Source organism: Salvia miltiorrhiza, chromosome 7, assembly GCF_028751815.1.
Source record: "Salvia miltiorrhiza cultivar Shanhuang (shh) chromosome 7, IMPLAD_Smil_shh, whole genome shotgun sequence".
In the NCBI taxonomy this organism is placed as follows: Eukaryota; Viridiplantae; Streptophyta; class Magnoliopsida; order Lamiales; family Lamiaceae; genus Salvia; species Salvia miltiorrhiza.
Window position 1 is genome coordinate 3,052,727 of NC_080393.1, and position 17,397 is coordinate 3,070,123.

The 17,397-nt window shown below is 36.0% G+C and overlaps 5 protein-coding genes across 6 annotated transcripts; 1 reads left to right on the plus strand and 4 right to left on the minus strand.

Annotated features, from left to right (window-relative positions):
- Positions 1-268: 268 nt before the first annotated feature.
- Positions 269-553, minus strand: LOC130993047 (glycine-rich protein HC1-like). The gene has a single exon (XM_057917767.1). It carries the CDS (start codon positions 551-553, stop codon positions 269-271), a length of 285 nt encoding a protein of 94 aa, XP_057773750.1.
- A 2,674-nt stretch (positions 554-3,227) lies between these two features.
- On the minus strand, positions 3,228-3,677 carry LOC130993048 (cold and drought-regulated protein CORA-like). The gene has a single exon (XM_057917768.1). The coding sequence runs from the start codon at positions 3,675-3,677 to the stop codon at positions 3,228-3,230; it is 450 nt and encodes a 149-aa protein (XP_057773751.1).
- Positions 3,678-6,059: 2,382 nt separating this feature from the next.
- LOC130993049 (glycine-rich protein DOT1-like) lies at positions 6,060-6,566 on the minus strand. The gene has a single exon (XM_057917769.1). The coding sequence runs from the start codon at positions 6,564-6,566 to the stop codon at positions 6,060-6,062; it is 507 nt and encodes a 168-aa protein (XP_057773752.1).
- A 2,231-nt stretch (positions 6,567-8,797) lies between these two features.
- On the plus strand, positions 8,798-12,965 carry LOC130991630 (uncharacterized). 2 transcript variants are annotated; one of them, XM_057915942.1, is made up of 8 exons: positions 8,798-9,113; positions 10,149-10,481; positions 10,896-11,016; positions 11,191-11,485; positions 11,626-11,698; positions 11,917-12,007; positions 12,095-12,174; positions 12,477-12,965. In XM_057915942.1, exons 1-8 carry the CDS (start codon positions 9,027-9,029, stop codon positions 12,609-12,611), a joined length of 1,215 nt encoding a protein of 404 aa, XP_057771925.1. In that variant the 5' UTR covers positions 8,798-9,026; the 3' UTR covers positions 12,612-12,965. The 2 variants fall into 2 exon arrangements, with proteins under 2 accessions (XP_057771925.1, XP_057771926.1); XM_057915943.1 differs by having other exon boundaries at positions 8,822-9,985.
- LOC130991629 (pentatricopeptide repeat-containing protein At2g36980, mitochondrial) lies at positions 12,476-15,310 on the minus strand. The gene is made up of 2 exons (XM_057915941.1): positions 13,026-15,310; positions 12,476-12,830 (listed from the first exon to the last, which is right to left on the minus strand). The coding sequence occupies exon 1, from the start codon at positions 14,973-14,975 to the stop codon at positions 13,098-13,100; it is 1,878 nt and encodes a 625-aa protein (XP_057771924.1). The 5' UTR covers positions 14,976-15,310; the 3' UTR covers positions 12,476-12,830; positions 13,026-13,097.
- Positions 15,311-17,397: the final 2,087 nt, after the last annotated feature.

Consider the following 17,397-nt stretch of genomic DNA (forward strand, 5'->3'; position numbering starts at 1 on the left):
GTGTAGTGTGTGAGAGGACGTGTGTGTGTAAGTGATAGGAAAGTAAAACAAATTAAACACTATTATGCTTTCTTTCACTTCTTCTATGCAACTCATCAAGTACATATATATATTGTTGGTTGTCGGTGATTTCAATACACCGCCTTTGACTTAATTAACCAAATCTCATACTTTAGATTTCTTTATCTATTTCTAGAATTCTCTATTACTTTCTTTTAGTTTCTTATTAATTCTAGAATATTCTACATAAATCAAGTTTAATTATTTATTATTCCAACAGATGCCCTCCTCCGTGATGATGCCCTCCACCGCCGTGATGATGCCCTCCGCCGTGATGATGCCCTCCACCTCCGCCGTTATCGCCACCATGATCACCGTATCCACCATCGTCGTTGCCATCTCCAGGTATATTATCTCCGTCACCGCCACCACCGCCACCGCCATCGCCATCATCTTTTTGTATCCTTGCCCGAGCACGCTTTAGCTTTTTTTTTATTTTCCTACGAGCCATCACCGCCACCGCCACCCCCGCCACCGCCATCGCCATCGCCATCGCCGTGATCATCTTTTAGTATCCTTGCCCAAGCACGCTTTAGCTTGGCCTTGATTTTCCTACGCGCCTTTGTTAAAGAGATTTTTTTTAATGCGAGAGGAGCATCCAATTAACTTATATATATAAATGTTACTTCCCTAATAAGAATTGGTAGGTATGTTGATTATTTGCGTTCACTAACAACACATGTTGAAATATCTTCATTTCGTAATTTCTTCGCAGCTACTTATCCAATTTCTTCATCTTTTCGTTCTTTCATGTTTGGAGTTTTTTCAATTTTTCCCTCTTCTCAAAATACTATACCTCCAACTACTCCCTCATCTTCTTCATCCCAAGATATTATCACTTCTTTCATGAAAACGTACCGAGCCCTAGATCAATGGATGTAAGAAATAACGAGCTCATAATTAAAAAGTCATTAAATAGCTAGAGATTTGAAGTAGCTCAAACGTACAAAAAAAATATTTGACGGAAGTAGCTTAGTGACTCAATTAATTATTTATTTACAAATACTTATGTCTGGAACACCAATATTGTCAAAGTCAGCTCATATCTTAATTACTAAAATTCGGTGATTTCTTTAATCCTTTTCTTCAATTTAATTAAGTAGTAGTCCTATTAATTAACAACGCTGGACTATTGCCTCACATATATATATATATATATAGGGGCGCGCTCCAGTGACACCCCCTATTTTTCGTGTAACATGAGTACAATGAATAAGACATATAATACTAATGAACAAAACGTATATCTAATGAACAAGATGTACATACTGATGAAAAATAAAATTTAAAAAATTCGTAATGAATAAGACATATATACTGATGAACAGAGCCGTATATACTGATGAACAATGCAGTATATACTGATGAATAACAAAATTTAAAATATTCTGCTCCCTTCAGGATTCGAACCCTGCGAAAAAAAATCACCCTCCAGATACAATATCAGCCATAGGATTGATAAAATAAACGCACCAGATCGTGCCCTAGATCTCACTAAAATTAGGGGGTCTCATTGGAGCGGCCCCCTATATATATATATATATATATATATATATATATATATATATATATATATATATATATATATATATGGCCGCAGTTTACGCGTTTTTTTAATATAATTATGATTTTATTAAATAATGTTTGTTAAATTAGATTTTCATTGACAATCGTACCTGCTTCCCTAGCTTGGATCAAGTTGATTTTGAAGAAATTAAGTTGAACATTGCTGCTTCGAAGTGTGCACTGTAAGTAAACAATATTTTTCTTAGTTAAAATTTTGAAGCAGACCTAGAAATTTGTTTGTCTGATTAATTTGGACCAGAAACAGACAGAGAAAATAATATATCCCAACTTGATATATTAAAGCCGGTGAAATGGAAACCAGTAAAAATCAATCAGTTTGACAGAGTCAATTGCACCATTTTCCTAACCTTTTTTTTTTATAGCTTTCTTGTTTTTAAGAACTTTTATAATTCTGCGTAATTCGCCAGTTTATTAGTATAATTTATTCATGTTTTTTTGACAACTTAGATTTTCGAAGGAAACTTGTCTAGTACTATATATTATATCTAACATTAGTATAGTATATAGTTTAAATCTTAAAATTATTTACATGTATTTATTTGTTCTCTCAATTTTCGTACATATAGACAATAATTTACTATAATTGTTTATATTAATAAGAAATTTAATCCATCCATCTCGTAAAAATAATCTCACTTCTCTTTTTACAAAAATTAAGAAACATGCATGTGAAAAATGGACTTATAAATTTAAACATTACACTATTAGACTCATGACGGCCCAAGATTTATTATTATTTGGCCCATTTACTCGAGAGATGGGCCTTTGAGGCTTTTTTTTTTTTTTTTTGATGCGAGGCCTTTAAATAACAAGAAAGAGCAATTTGTTGAACAGCCTCTCTACCATTTTAGATTTCTCACGATCATGATCATGCATTTGTTGAATGAGAATGAGAATGAATTAACTGTACCTCTTAAAATAAAGGGAGTTGTTAATTTCTTATTGCTTCTATTATAAAATCCAAGCGGCGTCTTTATAGCTTCTGGAATTCAAACGACTTTAAAATTTAACTGATTTCTTATATTTTTTTGTAATAAATTAACAATATTAAATAAAGAAATTTAAAGGCTACGCCACATGGACTGATTTCTTATTATTGTTTCTGGAGTGGCAATCTCACGGCTAAGAGAGCAAGAGAGAGATTTTGATATCCAACCCTTTCTGTTTGTTCTATTTTTATAAATATAATATTTAATTTATTTTCTTTTCATCGGTTATTTAGAATAGTAAGATTGTAGTATAAATGTTTGCCACCTCATATTTAATATAGCACAAAGTAATTACTTAAAAAAAAAAACAAATTGGTATGACTATGACGTAATTATTCAGAAAAAAAAAATGTTAAGTATATATCATACATAACAAATCATTAATAATTTTATGTTATTACAATATAAGGTATATAGTGCATATTTACATTATTCCCCTTGATTTAACTATACACCAGGGATTATATCTAAAAAATTTATACACCAGCGATATATTAGACAAATAAAATTTTATAAATAAGGCACTTTTATAATAATAGATATTAGTATCCACGTATGTCGATTTCCTCCACTTGATTATCCAAACTCCCATCAAAATGCAAATCCACCACCACCACCACCACCACCGTCGCCGCCGTAATGCCCTCCGCCACCGCCGTGATCGCCGCCGTGATGATGTCCTCCACCGCCGTGATCGCCGCCGTGATGATGCCCTCCGCCGCCGTGATCGCCGCCGTGATGGTGCCCTCCGCCGCCGTGATGATGTCCTCCACCGCCGTGATCGCCGCCGTGATGATACCCTCCGCCGCCGTGATACCCGCCACCGTCGTGATGTCCTCCGCCGTTGTGGTCACCATGACCACCGGCTTCTAATCCCCCTCCGCTGTTGCCATCAATATCTGCACCTCCACCTCCATCTTCTCCACCGCCACCGTCACCACCATCGCCTCGATCTTTTCGTCTCTTTGTCCAAGCACGCTTTAGCCGGACGGCGACGGCCTTAATTTTCAAACCCGCGTCAGTTAAATGATCAAATGCCATGATATCTCAACATATGCTATTGATATGACAATTTTTTGAATGCAAGGAACATCCAATTAACTTATATATATATATACATGTTACTTCCTTAATAAGTTTGTATTTGTATTGATTACTTGTGTTGACCACTAACAATACAAGCTGAAATGTCTTCATTTCGTAAGTTCTCCGCAGCTACTTATTATCCCTTTCTTCGACTTTTCATTCTTTCGGGTTTGGAGTTTTTTCGTGTCTCTCTACATGCATATATATAAGATTAAATAAATATATTTACCAAATCTGAATTAGTATTAAGTTGTAATAATATTGAATTTAGACTTTAATCCAAATAGTGTTATTGATCATGCTAAAATACATATATTTATATGAACTTTGCACATAATTGGTCGAAAAAATTGAAAAAAAAACAAGGTATTGCACGTTGTTATTGGAATAAAGTTGCTTTTTTCTTGGCGACTATAGTATTTTCCAATAAAAAAACAATAATAGTATATTTTTAAGCAATTTGTTGATTAATTGACGGGGATTTTTGTATAATAATTTGCATAAATTTTGGATAAATTTAAAAACTCTATATAAGAAAATAATTGAAAAAATCAATTATATATGTGTAATATTTATATTACATTATATACTCTAAAACATAAGGTGTGTTTACTTTTTATTCCTCTAAATATAGGGATAATATAATGAGATATAAATTTATTAATTAAAACGGATCACATTTTTTATATTTTTTTATATTGATAATATATTTATCTACTCTTTATAAGTTTGTATAAAATTATAGCGTCATCCCTTACTCAATTTTTTTTATTATATCAAAACAAACGGAATACTATAAAATAATAAATAAAGCGTAAACCTTCTTTACACCTCCAAACCCATCGTAATCGTACAAAATGAATTTGATACATAACCATTTTGTAAAGCTTTCATTCTAGACTTACTAGTTGCATGATTCATAATACTAAGGAGATGGAAATTAAAATAGACGCGGAGTTTGACTCGGACTTGTTTTGGAAAAGTCAATGGTAAATATTCTTGGATTATTTGTTCACGCGGATATATATAGTCAGGAAAAATCTATGATGATTCATTATTTGCAAAACATTATCTTGTACTCATTGACTCACAACAATTTTTATTTATTTATTTTTTGTACGCAAAATATAATAAAATTTTATTTCATATTTTTCTCCAATCTTCCCTCTAATCTTTTCAGTACTGACTTAGTCTTTTATTTTTTATTCTTAATAATAATTATCTCTTAATATAGAAATCTCGAACTCAAACACATATTTTTTTTTTATAAAAGATGGAATTATAAAATTAGCGGGTCGGGCGACTCCCCCAGACTGATATCAATTTGGGCTGCGAAATGCTTAGCCCAACTTGAGACGGGCCTAAACCAGCCCAATCCACACACCCAACCCACATCTTATAGTTATATTTCATATACTCCTCTCATTCTTCGTATAGTTCATTTTTTATGTTGACTCGTTTATAAAAGAATTAATAGGCATAATAGTGCTTTATATTTTGAATTTTTAGTATTTTTTATTTTATTTTTTTTAATTTTAAACTTTCAACATTTTTCATTAATTTTTTTGCTCCTACAAAATTCAATGATAGAAAGATGACTATTCTCAAACTGATTGCAAGCAAATTGTGAATCATGCATCACCAAATTGATAAATTTATATAAAATGCTGAAAATTCGGGATTTGTTTAAAAGAAAACATAAGCTCGGGACATAAATATTATTAACCCATTATAATATTACTCCCTTAATTTGTCTTGACTATATATATAAGGTCATTGGAATTTATATAAGGATTTTAATAAACGTAAAGTAATTATTCAAAAAGAAAATAAATCAAGTTTCTATAAAGTAATGATTGGAAAAGAAAACAAACCAAGTCAAATAGTACGAATAGCTTAATAAATAAACATAAAAACGTTAAGTATAAATCATAGACACAAGGCTTAAAATATAACTATAAAAAAGACAAGTATAAATCATACATAACAAATTATTAATAATTTTATGTTATTATAGTATGAGGTATTACATGTTTACATTAAGGGTGTGTTTGCTTTTTATCCCTCTAAATGAAGGGATAACAAAAATTTATACCTCTAAATGTTTGTTTTCTTATCCCACATTTTACACAAACGCCAGTTTCCTTCCTTATTTTCACTTCAAGGAGGGATAATATTATATCTTGGATTTAACTATACACCAAGGATTATATATATCTACAAAACTATACACCACCGGTACATTATATAAATTAATTTATATAAATAAGACACTTTTATAATAGATATTAATATCCACGACTATCGATTTCCTCCACTTGATTATCTAAACTCCCATCAAAATCCATCGCCATCGCCACTGCCGTGATCTCCGCCATAATGCCCTCCGCCGCCGCCGTGATCACCGCCATAATGCCCGCCGTAATGATGCCCTCCGCCGCCGTGATCGCCACCATAATGATGCCCTCCGCCATCATTATGCCCTCCGCCGCCGTGATGCCCGCCGTAATGATGCCCTCCGCCGCCGTGATACCCGCCGTAATGATGCCCTCCGCCGCCATGATGCCCGCCACCGTCGTGATGTCCTTCGCGGTTGTGGCCACCATGACCACCTTGGTGATGTCCTCTACTGTTGTCATCAATATCTCCACCACCATCTCCACCTGCATCTACACCACCATCTCCACCTCCACCTCCATCTTCTCTGCCACCGCGACGGCCACCTCCGCCTCCGCGACGGCCACCGCCTCGATCATTTCGTCTCCTTCCCCAATGACGCTTTAGCTTGACGACGAAGGCCTTGATTTTCAAACCTGCTTCAATTAAATAGAGTTTAAATGCCATGATATCTTACATATGCTATATATTAATATGAGATTTTTCTTAATGCGAGGAACATATCCAATTAACTTATATATATGCATGTTACTTCCCTAATAAGTTGTATTTATATTGATTATTTTTGTATTCAATCCAGAATCTATAAGATTTTTTTGTATTTCAAATATTTATTGGTATTCAATTTAGATTTTAAAAAAATCTCAAAATTATGTCGATATTCAATTATGACTTTTAAATATTCATCTAAATTTGGTGATATTGAAACTTTCATGAATTCTAATATATCATTGATTTTGGAGGATTTTTCGTGTCCTATGATAAATACAAAATCTCTTCACAAATCTCACCTCCCCGTATTATCCTCTCTCCCCTGTGATACCTACGTTTTCTACAGAGCCGCGCTGCCGGACTTCCTCGACCTCGCCATCGTCGGCGATCTCCTCTCCATCGGCCACCCCGCCATATCAAAGCTAAGCAACATCTCTTTCCATGCGTCACGCCTCATCCCCGATCAAACCGCTATCAAGAATTTTCTCTTGCCCGCATCTATAGCTAAAAGGAAAGTTTTCTTTCTGTAAATCATGAATATTTCCCACATATATATAAATGAGTATAGCCATTTGATTTATCGAACGAGTACATAAATTATAAATTGGTTCTAACATTAATCAATATACATACATGGAATTTTCTCTATTTTTTAATATTTTTTATTTAATCCACTTAATATAAATATTTACTTCATAATATAAATTTATTATTATAACAAATAATTACTTAATATAACAACATATATTTATTATAAATTAAAACAGGTTCGGCAATGACCAGCGCACCCAAACCAAATGTATAGACTAGTTGTAGACTCGGCCGATATTAATTTGGGCCGAAAAATGCTTAGCCCAGCCCAAGACGGGCTAAACGAGCCCAATCAATACACCCAAGATAAATTTAGGCAGCATCATTGCTAGCACACAACCCCGATCCTTACATTATATTTCAAACCTCTATAAATCATATATACTCCCTCCTATTCTTATTATAATTTTTTTTTTGATGTTGACTCATTTACAATATATATGATGCGTTCAATTAGAATGATGAAAATACCCCTCATTTAACTCATATTATGTATTAGTATTAAAATTCGTCTATTTCCCTTCAACCAAAAAAAGTTATTCTATTTTCCAAGCGCAGGTGACTTGAAGAAGACGGAAGATATTTTGAGAGCTCCACTAGATTAACCATTCACTAATTAAGGTTGTTTTTTATAGAAAAAAATAAAAAAAGATTTTTTTTAAAAAAAATTTAGTGACATGTACTAATCAACAAGGAAATCTGTCGGCCTATTTTTCGTGACGCGTTTGCTTGAAGCCAGAGCAATCCAAACTTATTGAAAAAATCAAAAAAAATATTATATAACAAATCTAATAATTTATTAATAAAAATTAAAATCTTAGAAGATTATATAAAAAATAATTATAAGCTTTGATTAAATTACTGAACCTTAGTTAGTTGTCTTAAACTCATACTAAATATAAAAAATTTAAATAGGAGTAATAATAATTAAAAATTATTAAAAAGTAATAGTGAGATAAAAATTAAAATACCAAAAATGAGATAAAGGATCACGAGGCAACCACTACGTGCATGCGACCAACCATACAATGCCGTGAATTATTTTCCAGAAAAATCATCTCTAAATGCCATAAAACACCCAGAAAATATAATTTATGGTTTGAGAAAAAAAAAAAAAAACAGAAGAGAGAGACAGATGATTTTGCAACTTTTTCTTTTTAAAAAATCATGTAACGCAGAGCCATAAATTCCATAATAGGACAGACCGACAGATGATTTTGTAACTTTTTTTTTCTTTTCCAAAATCATTTTAAAAAGGGCAAAGAAAAATAAATAAAAAAGAACAATGCTATTTGAACAAAATACTAAATATTTTTTAAAAAATAATTTATTATAAAATTTATTCAAATTTAAAAAATATTTAGTTAATTTTATTGTTTTTCCACATTGTAATTTTTGTAATTTTTATTATATTTTGTAATTTTTGTACTTAAAAAATAATAATAATTGAAAATTATAGTTAAAATTATAAAAAAAAGTACAATATAAAGTAAATAATATAATTAATTAATTTTTTTATTTTATGTCAATTTTTTTTATTAAAGTAATTTTTTAAATATTTAATCATCTTTAATGTATTCGAATATATTTTATCCAAATAATATTATTGAATAAATCCCGTAAATTCCAAAACCTGTTCGAAGACGAAAACCCATGGACTGTGACGTGGGCCCACCCAACTCACGTCACCACATACACCTTGTATTCATTCTCCTCTAAAGAAATTCTTGATCCTACAAAATTTTCCAGGAAAAAATAAAAGGTTGATTCTTGGGAGAAAAATTGGATCTTTTTCGGTGAAAGTCTACATTTTTCCGTTCAAGTATGGAAAATTCAGGAGCTGGTGGTGAGGTGAATAAAGAAGCAGCTGATTATCATGTAACGCAGAGCCGTTCAAGATTAGAATCAGAGGTTGAAGTGTTTGATTTGATCTGGTTGATGGGCTGTTGAATTTTGGGTGTCTTTGTTTATTTATTTATTTTCTTTTTCTGGTGCTGGAGTCTGTAGTTTTCCCTTGGCTGTAATATGCTTGTTAAAAACTATGGTGTTCAGTAAAAGTAGAGAGAATTTAGAACCTTTCTCTATGTGTGTGAGTTAGTGACTGCTTTGCTCTCTAAAGCTAGAATAGAAAGAAGAAAAGGAGAACTAATTGTGTGATGCTGAATAGGCTTCTTATCTTATTTTAGTGGTCAAATTATGCTTGTATTATAATTATAATGGTGGTAGATAATTGGGATATTTGATACTATATCAGTATAGATCCCCTAAACCCTTCACTATTTAACTATGTTGTATTCAATTTATATGCATATTCATCTCAAAAGACAACAAAAACAGAAATAGTTTAATATCTTGTTAATTGTTGATAGTAGCTTTTCCTCTTCTGAGTTTAGGCCATTGAAAATGCAGCCTATCTTTTATATCATATAATGCAATCTTGTGTTTCTAGCCACTTTTTAGTACATGGACTATGTCTTGTGAATCTAGCAACAATTTGTTAAATGTTTGAGTAATTTAGAAAATCTTCTGCTCAATTATTCAGATTTTTCATATCCCATTCTTAGCTAGACAAGAATGCTCTTATTTGAGTAATTTGGTAATGGCCATTTTGCCATGGGCCATGGCCATGTGGAAGACAAAAATGTTAATAGAGTATGATTCAACTGGAGTCGAAGGCTTCCTTATCAAAACGAATGGCATGTGGAAGACGTGTTAGATCTCCAGTTTTTGGGAATCATTTCTGAATTCCCAATTTTCTCAACTCTTCAATGACAATTTTTGATGTAAATTTTGATGACTTAATCTAGTCCTTCCATAAGTTTGTTAGTAATCCCTTAATATGAACGAGTCTTCCTCGATTTGGTCTGCTTGTTTAGCTGCCTTTTCAATTAGATTTTATCTTCCTTGCGAACCTTGTCCTGACAATGCAATTGCCTCTGCACGTAGGCTGAATCTGTTGGTAGAATGTCCACAAATACGGCTGCTAATCCAGAGCCAAGTACACTGCCTACAGATCTAACTCTTCAAATACCCCCAAGGCCGGGGAATTTCTCAAAAAGTCGCAGTGGCAAGGGCTTCCTTCAGTCGATCAGCTTTAAAAAGATGAAAGCTGTTTCGGAGGGTGAAAGAAGCTCTCTTCTCAGTTCAGATTCTAAGGCACCTCCCCCAGGAAGCCCCACCTTTTCAGATATCTCGCCTTGGCCAAAGTGCGCCTCCGTTCCAGTAACGCCTGCCTCGTACTTGTCCCCTAGGACACTCAGTGAAAGGCAAAGAACACATGTACTTTTGCATCTCAACTCTTTATACTTTCTAAATTTTGTGGATACCTCGTGTCGTAATTATCAAGTATTTTCCTCCTTGGACTAATGTGAAAAGCTCATTGAAGGCTGCTAGCGTTGGGTGTTAAAAAATTGGTGGAGCCATGTGTATTGAAGGCCTCGATTTTCAAGGCCTTTGACTCTGTGTTTCTCTTCAACTCCCTTTGTTGCATTAAAATGAATGAATATCCATTATCTTACCTTGTTGCTTGGTCTTCACTTGCACTCAGATTTGGCTTCATCTCCACTCCTCATTTACATTATTTAAGAGACGAGTATTAGGAAACTGTCACCTCATACTACTCAAAAACAATGAGTCAAGCACTAACTTTGCATTTTTTCTTTTCTAAATGTCATCATCTTCGACTTATCACAGGAAGCTGCGGCTAGAGTTGCTGTTTCGAGGTCACTCTCTGTGCCAGGGAGGAGGAGTTACTTCATCGTGAGATCTTTATCGTTAAACTCCTGCGAAAACCAAGCTTCAAATAGTAATAGCGGTATGTTGTGTCCTTCGTCTTGTTTTACTCTTTTATGCTCTCGTATTAACTCTATAGTTTTTCAAAGATTATTTTTAGTTAGGCATATGCAATACTCATGTTATAATTAAGCCTCGAATAAGTGGTGTTGATCCAAGTAATTTATGATGTTTACTTTTGCTTGTTGCAAGATAGATCAATTAAGTCCTGCTTCTGTCCACGACGATCAAGAGATTCCCGAAGAGGAAGCTGTGTGCAGGATCTGTTTCGACACCTGTGAAGAAAGAAATACACTGAAGATGGAGTGCCTTTGTAAAGGAGCACTCAAACTTGTTCACCGAGAATGTGCAATCAAATGGTTTCGCATAAGAGGCAACAGAAACTGCGACGTCTGTGGTAACGAAGTCGCAAATCTACCCGTCACTTTGCTTCGAGTAGCGCCACCTGCTCAAAGAGACACCGGAGAATTGAGCACACAGCAATCCATAAGGTGTTAGTTTAAACTAAACAATGAGTTTCACTAGATATTGATGTTTCATTCTACATATTTCTTGAATTTGTTTATTTTTTTCTCCACATGGTTGAATTATAAGTGAACCTTACAATAAATTTTCTGGTGTATTTACTCAGTGCCTGGCAAGATTTTGTGGTGCTCGTGTTGATTACCACGATATGCTACTTCTTCTTCTTCGAGCAGCTACTGGTGAGATATTAGACGATAAGATGGTAGTTTCAAATGTTTACAGTTCCTGATTACTTCATACTTTTGATTTGATGGACTGAACGATTTTTAGCTCATTTAGTCATGTAATCCTTCAAATACTCAATCCTATGACTGTCGATCTAATCTATCACCCACAATATGCGTGTAAACGTCCCCTCAATATGTGATTTTATTAATGAATGTTTATTTATCTGCAGACCGAGGATATGAAAACCGAAGCACTTATGATTTCTGCACCATTTGCTTTCACTTTGGGTCTCACTTCGTCGATTTTTGCTATTGTTGTTGGTATGTATGTGACGACGCCACAAAGTTCAAAATGATCTATTATGTGTGGGAGAATATTGATCCTAACATAGTTTATTTCTGATGCAGCACTGAAAGAGTATGCATGGACTTACGCAGCGCTTGAATTCGCTCTTGTGGCCTTGGTTCTCCACATTTTCTATTCTTTGGTGAGAAGCATTCAAAAGTTTTACTTTTTCTACTTCTATAATTTATGATTCTTGTTACAGTATTATTCAAGCAATTGTTTCATACTATATGAATCTTTAAACTTATGAGAATATTTGAAACAATGTAAAGTCCATTCGAGAATAAGATCTGAAAGTCTGCTGCAAAACCAATTAAACCCTATATAAAAAGTATTTATTTCCAAGAAAAAATTAGTACATGATGGCATGTTTCAGCAATTCATGTAAAGTTTCTCATCTTCTAATCATCTTTCAATCTAACCACATTGATCTTGATCTGGCAGCTTCACTTTTCAGCAATTTACGCCATCCTGATTGCGTCGTTCTTAGGGCTTGGAACGGCTGTGCTCCTCAACACTATATACACACGGTTTTGCTGCTGGCGGTCTCGAGACACCCAGCCCTCCGAGCCAGTGTGACAACATCCAAGAGAAATGAAGTCGGAGAAACACACTGTCTATGTCCTTGTAGTGCTGCATGATGTGGCAGGAACGTCGCCTCAGCAGTAAAAGAACGAACCCATCTGAGGACCACTGCAGAAGCTCACGTGCATATTGAGAAGCACGTCGGCCCACGCCTCCCTGTCGAGGCTCTATCAAGGAGTCTGCAAGGTTGTGAAAATTTGCATTTTGGTGGTGCTGTGTAAACAGATTCAAGATATATTATCTGCTATTGTTAAGATATGATATACATTTTTGTTCCTTTTATAAGCATCATGTACTCTACTATGTACTTCCAAAACACTTCATCAATTATAAATAGGAAATTAGAAAGTGATGTGTGTGTAAAATGAAAAACAATCAGAGGCAATCCATAAACTGGCATAAACTTACTTTCAAATCTGCTGGATTTTCTGCAAGGATGAAGAAAACTGAATTTCAACAATCTTTTTGTGGCAAGAAATGCTATGTAATCCCATCCCAGCAAGAAGGAAAAGACATGGGAAATCTCATATCACATCCAAGAATAGATAGCATCATATGCACATCTTCCTTGCACAAGCAAGAGTTGCTGCTCCCAGCAACGAAAGCCACAACCCGATTCCTCACTTCAACCCAGCTGCAGCCGGGCATTTTCTTGATGCCACGGTCAGCCATTGCCTTCCTCAGAGCCTCCACCTGTCTCCACTGCCCGCCAGCTGAATACATGTTCGACAGCATCACGTAGCTCATCTCGTCACCGGGCTTCAGCAGATGCAGCCGTTCTGCTATCCCCGCACCCATCTTAACATAACCCTGAGACAAGTATGACCCAAAAAGAGCCTCCAACGAGCCAACACTCGACTCTGCATATTTATCTGCTATTTCTTTTGCTCTCTCCAGCTCCCCGGCCCTTCCTAGCATATCCACCACGCAGGCCACGTGCTCAATTTCAGGAGAAACATCATAGCACGAAGCCATTGACTCGAAAAAGAAGAGCCCCTCATTGATCAGGCCCAAGTGGTTACAAGTCATCAGTAGACCTATGAAAGTCACATTGTCTGGCTTCATCCCAGAAGCCACCATTTCTTCAAAAACGCGTAGAGCTTGGATCGAGTGCCCGTGTAATCCAAATGCAAACAACATTGTGTTCCACGAGATCAAATCCTTTTTAGCTATATCAGTAAAAGCTACATATGAGCTGCAAATGTCCCCACATTTGCCATACATGTTCACCAAGCCATTGCCAACGTAGGCGTGAGCATGGAAACCATATTGAATCACACAGCCATGAACCATCCTACCATGGCCTAGCGTTGCCAAGTTCGAGCAAGCATGTAAAGTAGCACCCAGCGCAACATCATCCGGCCTAATTCCACTTCTCATCAGATCAACAAAAAGGGCCAAAGCGCACTCTCCACGCCCGTTTCTCATGTATCCAGAGATCATTGATGTCCACGAAATAAGATTCTTCTCAGGCATACGCTGAAACGCAAGAAGGGCTTCTTGAAGATCACCTATCTTCATATAAGCATCGATGATTGCATTCCACGAGACATCACTACACATCCCAACAGCCCGGACAGCTTCAAGAACCTCATGCTTTTCACCAAAGTTGGCATAGAAACTAAGAGCCGAATTGTTAACCTCCACCGCAGAACTCCAGCCACTTTTGATGACAAAACAATGCAGCATACGGACATAACACGGCTCGCTCGTCTCACCACAAGCATTCATAACTGCACTCAACGTCCACTGATCAGGGCTGCAAGATTCCTCCAACATCTTCTTGAAAACCCACAGACACCACTCGACTTCTCCCCACTTTGCATAACCAGCAATGATAGTATTCCACGCTACAACCACTTTCACCGGCATGTCATAAAAAACACGACACGATACATCAAGAAGGCCGGCATTCGTGTAAGCAAAGAGCAACGAGCACCATGAGACCTCGTTCCTACACCCCATTTCTGAAAACACTGCATTCGCCTCTTGAGCTCTCAGGCATTTCCCGTACATATCGATGAGCGCATTGTTCACAGGCATGAACAGATTGCAGCCTGAAACAACAGCAAGAGCGTGAAGCATTTGGCCGGATTTGTCATCTTTCAACGCAGCGCACGTGCTCAATGCCGCAGTGCACGTGAAGTGATCGGGCTTGACGTTGTTCGATCTCATGAGATTAAACAACGATCGAGCTTCTTGATAGAGGGACAGATGCAAATATCCGCTCACCATTGCGTTCCATGCGATGGTGTCTCTGTGGGGCAATTCGTCGAACAGTTTGCGAGCAAGCGATATGCTGCCTGATTTTGCGAAGGCTGTAATCTTGGAAGTGATCTGCACCAGGTGTGAACGCATTGGAGCTGTATTTCAGAGCTCGGTTTGATGAAATCCATCAGAATATTCCGCGAAATCTTGGGGCTGTAGTTCTTGAATTATCGAAATTCATTACTGAAAGTCTGAAACAGATGTTATTTTATTCAGAAATTAATATTTACTGAAAGGCATTAATCGGACATGAACTAGTGATTTGTTTTGTAATAATTTCTGAAGAACTATTCTTAATTTTTATTTTTATTTTGAAAAAGAAGAATTATTCTCTGCCCACAAAAAAACAAGAAAAGAAGAATTATTCGACATTTCCAACACTCAAATTCTAATCCCTCTGTATCGCAATTCGCGCATAACGAATTGATTTATTTTTTTTGAGATTTGTTACAATTAAAGAGAGGAAAAATACACCCACATTCTAGTTCATAGTGATTTGAAGCCCTGACTTATTAGTTGAAAGAGAAACGTCTTATTAACAGATTGGGCTTCATCGTCAACACATGACGAATTGATTATTTATACACAAATTAACTAATTAAGAAGTGTTTGTTAATAAAACTCGGTAATAAATAAATTTGTGTGACCTTTTATCATGTCAACACATAACGAAGTATTATTTTTCTATCGTGTATTCATGTCACTTAAAACTTGATTCCAATCTCAATTTGTTTTGTACTCAAAACTTGTCACATGATTTAGTCCCAGTCCTCCATAGAATTCTAAACTAGATAACGTGGTATTATTAGCATATGTGAGTATTCGATGGTTAAAATAGAATAAATTTCTACGATTTCCCCAAACTTCACATATAATTTAAAAGTTTAATTGCCATAATTTAGTGATTTTGTAAGAAAACTGCAATAATACCTACTTTTTATTATTTGCAGTTACAACACCAAGCAAAATCTCATTGTCCCGGTATTGTGTTGTGGTACTAGTAGCGTGTTTGTTGTTTTGTATGTATTCATGGGGCATAAGAGCATTGGCAACACCTACACGATAGCAGTTTACTCGTGTAAGTCTGCTATCGTGTAAGCGTTGCGGGCGGAGGTTACACGCGCCTATATAAAAAAAAATCAAAAATTCGAATTTTGAATGAAATTGGCAGCTTTGACTCCTCGGTTTCCGTGCCAAAATTTGACCGTTTGAATTTTTTTTAATTTTTTCTTCTCTTTATAAATCCATCTTCCTCCTTCTTCCTCACTTTCACTCCACAATTCTCCTTCTTCTTTCACTTTCATTCCTTCTTCTTCCTCCTTCAAGCGCTTTCATATTCTTTCTTTCGACAATGGCGGAATCCGACCACGGTTCTTCGTCTGATTCATTCGACGGTGTAGCTCATGCGATCATGGAGGAGATAGAGTTGCAGAAACAACTGCTTGCTCACATCTATGCCCAGCCAGCACCGGAGGCGGGACGTGTGAAACGTCTCCGGTCTTACGTCCACCGTGATAGAGAGGAAGCCCATCTACGTCTTATGCAAGACTACTTCAACGACAATCCGACGTACGGCATCAACGTTCTCAACCAGTCGCCTCTCTTCGCCGACGTGTTGGATGGAACTGCCCCGCCTGTGCTCTTTCAGGCGAACCATCGCTACTACCAGATGGGCTACTACTTGTGCGATGGCATATATCCGGAGTGGCGTTGCTTCGTCAAGAGTCCACCGATGGCGACAAATCAGAAGGAGGCGAGGTTCAAGAAGATGCAGGAATCGGCACGAAATGATGTCGAACGTGCCTTTGGAGTCCTTCAAGCACGGTGGAGAATCATTCACAGCCCCGCGCGGAATTGGTACTTGGAGCACCTCCAAGACATCATGTTGTGTTGCATAATTCTCCACAACATGATTGTGGAGCACGAAGGTGAAGGAGCAACCAACTGGAGAGATGACGATGCGGGACATGGAGCGTCTAGCAGTGACTCGACGGAGAGTGGTCGAGCAACCCCAGTTTCATTCGAGGAATATGTCCAAAGAGATGCCCTTCTACGAGATAGGCAGTTGCACGCCGCGCTCCAATATGATTTGATGGAGCATGTTTGGGCACGTTTCGGACCTCTAGGGCCGGAATAGTTATTTGTAGGATTTGTTTTTATTTTATTAAATTTTATGTAATTTTTAGGATTTCAAAATTAATGCAATTTAAATTTAAAGTAAATTGTGTAATTTAAATTTATGAAATTAAACTTAAATGAAAAATGAAAAAATCAAAACTAATGCTATCATGCAACCCCAATGCAGCATCTTTACACCATGTGGTCCCTCCCTCATAAAGTAGGCTATCATGTAAGCTATCATGTAACCCCATTGCGGATGCTCTAATTAATTAAAGCGTCGAATATACTAGGAACAAAGTCCTTCCAATTTATTATACTATCATTTACTATTTATAAAGATAAATAGAATATAACAAATTTGATATAATCATAGTATCCTTAATTTAATGTT